Source organism: Sorex araneus, chromosome 6, assembly GCF_027595985.1.
Source record: "Sorex araneus isolate mSorAra2 chromosome 6, mSorAra2.pri, whole genome shotgun sequence".
Classification (NCBI taxonomy): Eukaryota; Metazoa; Chordata; class Mammalia; order Eulipotyphla; family Soricidae; genus Sorex; species Sorex araneus.
In genome coordinates, this window is record NC_073307.1 from 110,886,136 (window position 1) to 110,893,351 (window position 7,216).

Consider the following 7,216-nt stretch of genomic DNA (forward strand, 5'->3'; position numbering starts at 1 on the left):
CTCCTAAGCATCATCAGGTGTGGCCAGAAAAGAAAAAAAAGAAAAGAAAAGAAGGAGAAGGAGGGAGGGAGGAAGGAAGGGAAACAATTCCTTGCAATGTAGCAAGGAAGACAAACCTCAGGGCATGAGTTTTCTCATCTGTAAAAACCAGAAGGCTATATAATCTGTGAAAGTAGCTCCAATGTTTGACATTCCATGATTCTGAAGTTCTGACTTCATCACTCAATACCCTTAAGTACTATCTGATCAATACCCTGATTTTCATGAACAGTGAGAACTTTTTTCCTCTTCTAAGAGTGACTTTAAGAGATAATGTGAGGAACTGGGGAAATAATATAGTGCATAGGGCACTTGCCTTGCATTTAGCCAACCTAGGTTAGATCTCTGGCACCACATACGATCCCAAGCACTGCCAAAGATTACTCCAGAGCACAGAGCCAGGAATAGTCCCTGTGCAGCACCGAGTGTGGCACAACCCCCCCCCCCACAAAAAAAGAAAGAGATGATCTCATTCTACTCTACCTAGATTCACACAAAGCACTCTGGACAGTCTCTCATCTATCCATGCCATAAATACCTTCTCTTCAATTCTTAGACTCTCTGTTCGAAGCCTGGAAAACTGTAGTAGTAGATACATGAAGTTAAGATAGTTATATCTCCATTCAAATACAAGTCAGTTAAAAGGAATTGAAAGATTACAATGAAAGAAATAGGTCATAAGCATTCTGGAATTCAACTCTCTGGCAGAGATAGGGAAAACAAACTCAGGAAGTCCACATCAAAACAAATATTTGGTCACAAGCACTCCATATATTCCCTGTGCATGAACAGGTGTGGCAAGAAAAAAAAATGGTAGAATGAACTGGACCCAGGCACCATTTACAGCCCCATTTAGAATGAGCTAACAATGACAGAAAACATAAATCAGAAGCAACTTTTTTCACATTCCCATCTATGACAAGCTTAAGAAGCTAACAAAAGCAGTTACCATTCCCTAAAGTTGGTCAGACTTGTGCTTCACCCAGAAAAGTGGACACCTTCCTCTCCTTCTATAACAAAATACCTCAAGTAACCACAAAAAGTTTTTTTTTTAAAAAGAAGCCCCTCCCGCCGCCAAGATGTGATCCCGGGGGCCGCCCACCCAGGAGGGGAAAGGTATTTCTCTCTCTCACCTCTTCCTTGCCGGGGGTGAAGGGCGTGGTGACCGCCATATTATGACGACCACAGATGGGGTTTACAAGCTTGCAATGATCCAATATCTGGAAAAAATCTCCCTGGACTTAGTTGCTAAAGTACAGTAGCGGCCGCGAGACCTCATATCTCTTCACAACAGGTCTGACTAGTGGGGTACTCCTAACAATAATAGTGATATTTGTGTTGAAATATTGAATGTAACCATAGTAAATAGAAAATAAAGTGAAATTTATCAGTTACATGGCGAGAGGGGGGGTGGGATGGGAGGTGTGCTTTTTTTTTTTTTTTGGTGGTGGGATATAGGCACTGGTGAAGGGATGGTTGTTCCAGCATTGTATAACTAAGACTTAAGCTTGAAAGCATTGTAATTTTCCACATGGTGATTCAATAAAATAAAATTCTTGGGGCTGGAGTGATAGCACAGTGGGTAGGGCGTTTGCCTTGCACGCAGCCGACCCAGGTTCGAATCCCAGCATCCCCTATGGTCCCCTGAGCACCACTAGGGGTGATTCCTGAGTGCATGAGCCAGGAGTGAGCCCTGTGCATCGCCGGGTGTGACCCAAAAAGCAAAAATAAATAAATAAATAAAATTCTTAAAAAATAAATAAATAAATATACAAAATAAAGAAAAAAAAAAGAAGCCAAACATGGTATAACAGGTAGGGTGTTTGCCTTGCATGGGGCCAATCCAGGCTTGATCCCCTGGTATCTTAAACCATGTGATCATATAACTTTTTAAAAACTGTTTTAAGCAGAGAAATAACTCAATGGAAAAACGCAACAGGAGAACATGCAGTGCATGCAAAGCATGGTCCCCCAAGCATAACAGGGAATTACTATTACATCTACCCCCAACCCAGCACAGTGCTGGGATTAATACTGGAGTAGCACCAGGTATGACCCAAAAACAAAATTAATTTTTCTTTTAAAATAGGAGTCTGGAGAAGCCAAAGAAATACTACAGAGGATATGTATGCTTTGCATGCAGCCAACCTGGATTCAATCTTTGGCTTTCTCTATGATCCCCTGAGCACCACCAGAAGTGACTCTTGAGTGCAGAGCCAGGAGTAGCCCTTGAACAATGTTGGGTGTGGGCCAAACAAACAAACAAACAAACAAAAAGTAGGAGACTGGAAAGATAGTACAGGAGGTAGGCCCAAGCTCAATCCCCCATATTCCATACAGTTCCCTAGCACCACAAACAATTCCTGAGCATAGAGCCAGGAGTTAAGTCCCAAGTACCACTGGGTATGGCCCCAAAAACTAAAATTAATTAATGTATTGGGTATACTGGGGCATTTGCCCACATCTCCTCTTGAGATACATATTTTCTGACTTTAGTACACCTTTAGTACATCCCCAGTTGGGATATGTAATTTGCTTTTTCCAGTCTTGAGAAGCCCATAATTTGCTTTTTCCAATCTTGACAAGCCCATGATCTCATCTCTTCTCTTCTCTTCTCTTCTCTTCTCTTCTCTTCTCTTCTCTTCTCTTCTCTTCTCTTCTCCTCTCTCTCTCTCTCCTCCCCCCTCCCTCCCTTTCTTTAGCAATAAAGGTGCATGCAGGCGCTCATCTTGGGCTCAAACCCTAGCACCACATGGTCCCCTCAAGTATCTCCATATACAGCCTTGGAGACCACCAAGCACTTTCTGGGTGCAGCAGTGGGGAGGTTCTAGCGCTGCCAGGGTGACCCAGGTAATAACCCCCAATACTACAGGGCCCAAGCAGCATCCCATCCCTAAGCACTTGCATTGAACCACAGGCCATGGCTGAGAATCACAGACTGAGCAGCTTCTAAGAGCCACAAAAAAAATAAATTTATTATTTTGTGTGTTTTCAGGGCAAACCCAGCAGTGCTCAGAGCTCACTCTGGCTCTGCACTCAGGGATCACACCTGGTGGGGCTCAGGGGATCATGTGGAGTGTCAGAAAACACACTCACCTTGGTCATGTGCAAGGCAAATGCCACACCAGCCCCGGCCCTAATTTTATAATTTATTATCAATAAATGTTTGATTTGTAAACCCATTTTATATATCCATATATACTGAGCTGCAAAAAACTGTCTTGGGCAGGGGCCAGAACAATAGTACAAAGGGTAGGGCTCTTGTCTTGCATGTGGCCAACCAGGGTTCAATACCAGCATCCTGAACCCATGAGCATTGATCCCCGAGTGCTGAGCCAGAAGGCCTGAACACCATCCGGTGTTCATGCAAAACAAACAAAAAATGTCTTGGGCAGGGGCCAGAACAATAGTACAAAGGGTAGGGCTCTTGTCTTGCACGTGGCCAACCAGGGTTCAATACCCAGCATCCTGAACCCATGACATGCATTGATCCCCAAGTGCTGAGCCAGAAGGCCTGAACACCAATCGGTGTTCATGCAAAAACAAACAAAAAATGTCTTGGGCAAAAGGGGTCACAAGTGAAAAGAGTTTAAGGAGTATTGAAATACATATCTTGTTCAGTATTATCTTGTCTAAATGTTTAAATCTACATGAGAGAAGTGACAGGGAGAGAATTAGACAAAATCTAATGATCTGAGTCTATATTCAACATAAGCTAATTGTTGCAAACAGAAAAGAAATGAACTTTAATCCTTCTCCACAAAAACCAAAAGCAGGTTTGATCTCTTTGGATTTTTTTTTTTTTGTACAGAAGCTACCTGAGGTTTAATAACTTAATTTGCTTAGACAGAATTTAGACAGTACCTCCCTAGAGAACCTGAGTGCAATTCACAATTTCCTGTAGCTTGACTTACTGTGACATCATCGGTTTTAGAGCTATAAGATGGGCTGAGGAGAGAAAATGCACCAAGAGTCTCAAAAACTGACCTCATATAGCATATTCCTATGTTGTGTTATTCTAAGATTCTCTCCGAGTAGTTCAAATTCCCCTACCAACCCACCAGAAATAAAATGAAGGAAAAAAGGATCCTTCAATCAGAGCCTATTCTAACAAAGGCCACCTACTGAATAAATGATCTTGGCATTCCATTACTGCAATCACATTTTAAAAGACAGAAAAATACCCCTTTTTATACATTTTCTACAACTCATCCCCCTTTCCTTACTTTCCCAATAAGCCTTTACAGGGATATAATTTTAGCTTGCTGAAAAGGCAGCTAATTAACAGTCACTAAAAGAAAACAGTTTTGAGGGCCACTTTTTACTTTTTACTTAGCATTCTTTTTTCTAGATAGGACCCCACCAAGAGTAATCAAATTTGCCCCCAGTTAAGAAATAATCAATAGCAGAACTATTTAACACCAAAACTTCCCAGTTTCATTCCCAAGCTTTCATTTGCAAACTGTTTTGTATATTTTCTAAAATTAAATGTCTATATAATTTAACAGGTACTCAGAAACGCTGAGTAAAAATAATGCTGGTTTATTTCACCATCTTAAATGTTTCATTTTCAAGGAAATATTTCTTTTTAGTCTTTTTCGTCTTTGTCAACATGTTACTTTTTACTAAAGGCCCCACCATGCAATGAAATCGCTTTGTATCACAAGCACTAGACCAAAAGTCAGGGAATTAACAGTGGAATTAGGCCCTACTGTATTTCTGGGCCTCATTTTTCTCTGTAAGGTCCCTGACCCATTCTGGGAATTGAATTCCAATAAATACATCATAAGGGCACAACTTTAGTAAGTGCAACAGACATAAATTACTATTATAATTTAATAAAAAAATAGAAAATTTATGCCCATATTATTAAAAACCTAAAGACTTAAAAAGTGAACTTCAAACAAGAAAGCTAACCCTCCAAAATGTATTACTGCTTCGTGATCAGCCTGTGATTAGTTTGAGAAACTAGAATTATCCTTATGACCTTGTTAAAGGTCATCAATTTGCTACGTTCTTTAAAAGAAAATCATTTTTTATCACTTCAACTCCAGACCTAAACTGTTTTCACAGTATTGGAATTTTTTTCTAGTGACATTTAAAAAAAAAGGGAAAAAAGCTGACCTATCATCTCTGAAGAAAAGTAAAATGACTCAACAGGATAATCACTTTCAGGAGGGAAACTTTACAATGAACAAATCAAGACAGAAAACTGGAAGCGTGTTTATCCTCCACCGAATCAGGATGACACAACAAACCTCCGCCCACAGGAAACCTGCAACTGGACCCTCTAGACAAAAACTTTTCTGAAAACTGTAGCAATGCAAAGGTTTCGATGACGCTGCAGCGGAATTCACAGGGACTTTACACCTTATAGCACCAAGGGTCAAATCCGATCCGGGATCCCCCACTTTTTTTTGTTAACCTTCCCACCACTTCCCCTCTTCAGTAACTAGAAAACCATCACTCCCTCAAGCGACCCCCTCCCCGCCCCCCGCACCGGGCCCGGACACCTCTGCCCCAGCCCCGCCACCTCGTTCTCCAACGCCGCTGGCTTCTCAAAGGGCACGCGTGACTTTCCATCACGCGAGGCACCGCCACGGGGCAGGAGCCTTTATTAGAGCCCAGGGAGTTCTCAGCCTCCGAGGGCGCCCCAAGTTCACCGATTACTTCACGTCCCGTTACCCTAGGGGGCCCTGCCCACCTCGGGCTTAACAGGGCTTTGAGGAACTGTGATCACCCGCTTCTGACCTAGAGGCCCGGAAAAAAATCCTCACCCAAGTTTTCTGTTTGTTTTTGTTTTTGTCATGCTTTCCCCCCCCCAACAAAAAAAAAAATTTTTTTTTCTTCTTTCTCAAAATCTGGTTGGAACTTACTTTCACTAGGACGGGAGCCGACTCCGTCCCTCCCTGGCGGGTGGCCGGGGGCGGCGAGCCTTTTATTTTAGAAACTATTTTCGAAACCGCCGTCAGCACTCGGGGTTCCGGACCACCCTCGGCGCTCCCCGGGCCTCTCCGTCCAGGGCAGCGCGGCCGCTCGGACCCGTCACGCCCCAGCCCCTCGGCCCGCGCGCGGCCCCCGCCTCCCGGGACAAAGCGCGCCGGCACCCGGCTTCCTCCGGGGCTGAGGGGGGTGGGGGTGGGGGTGGGGGTGGGGGTGGGGTGGGGGACGGGGAGGAGCCCCCCCACCCCCCAGCTCGGCGCACACTCACCCGACAGCTCGTCCGGCTCCAGCCCGGTCTCGGTGTCCAGCCCGCAGATGACAAAGTAGTCGGCGAAGCGACTGGGCGCCGAGCCCCCGCCGCCGCCGCCGCTCATGGCGCCGGGGCCGAGCCGGGCCGTGCGGAGCGCCGAGCCCCCGCACCGGGCGCCCGCCCGCCCTCAGGCCGCCCCTCCCGCCGCTGCCGCCGCCGCCGCCGCCGCCGCCGCCGCCGCCGCTACCGCGGCTCGGGTCGCCGCCCCCGGCCCGGTCCCCGCTGCCGCCGCGGCTGCCGTGACGGAGCAGGGGGGCACCGGGCCGCCCCGCGCCGCATCCTGAACGCCGTCCCCTCCGCGCCGCCGCCGCTGCCGCCTGCCCAGAGCGCCGCTGCCCGAGCGAGCCCAGAAGGGCGGAAAGCGCCGAGCGGAGCCCCCGCCGCGGCCCCTCCCGCCCGCCTGCGCAGGCGCCGTCGGGGAAGGGGCGGGCGCCCGGCCGAAAGGATGACGTGATGCTCTTCGGGCCCGGCGGGCTCCGCAGCGCGGCCCCCGGCTGCCTCTCGCCCATCCCATCCCACCCCACCCCCGGGGGCTGCGACTTTTTTATTTTTTCAAGGTTAAGAAGGTGCACAATAAGTGAGCGCATTCTGCACCTGCAGACTGAGACCTGGCCCAGGCTAACACACAACACACACACACACACACACACACACACACACACACACACACACACACACACACACACACACACTCACACCTCCCCTCTTCTCCGACTAGGGTCACGGTGTGGATCTATTGGCCCCAGATTTACCCTTGTTTTACTAAAAGGGAAACAAAGGCTCAAAAGCAACTACTTTCCCTAAAGTACGAGTCTAAGAGACAAATCCAGGATCCATGGTCAGTTCTCTGAGCCCTACACCCCAGCCCCAACACGCGGTTTCCCACGCGCCGGATTGACCCTCTTTATTTCTTGGCTCTCAGCC

At 47.0% G+C, this 7,216-nt stretch overlaps 1 protein-coding gene across 5 annotated transcripts in view; it reads right to left on the reverse strand.

The window, feature by feature from the left end:
* Positions 1–6,681, reverse strand: part of DENND5A (DENN domain containing 5A) — a 105,713-nt gene extending 99,032 nt beyond the window's left edge. For 3 of the 5 annotated variants that reach the window (XM_055141910.1, XM_055141909.1, XM_055141908.1), the window contains exon 1: positions 6,251–6,681. In XM_055141910.1, the coding sequence (XP_054997885.1) occupies positions 6,251–6,356 (106 nt within the window). In that variant the 5' untranslated portion in view covers positions 6,357–6,681. Of the gene's footprint in view, positions 1–5,915; positions 5,982–6,250 lie in introns of those variants that run through there. The other 2 variants (XM_055141911.1, XM_055141912.1) reach the window with 2 other exon arrangements.
* Positions 6,682–7,216: the final 535 nt, after the last annotated feature.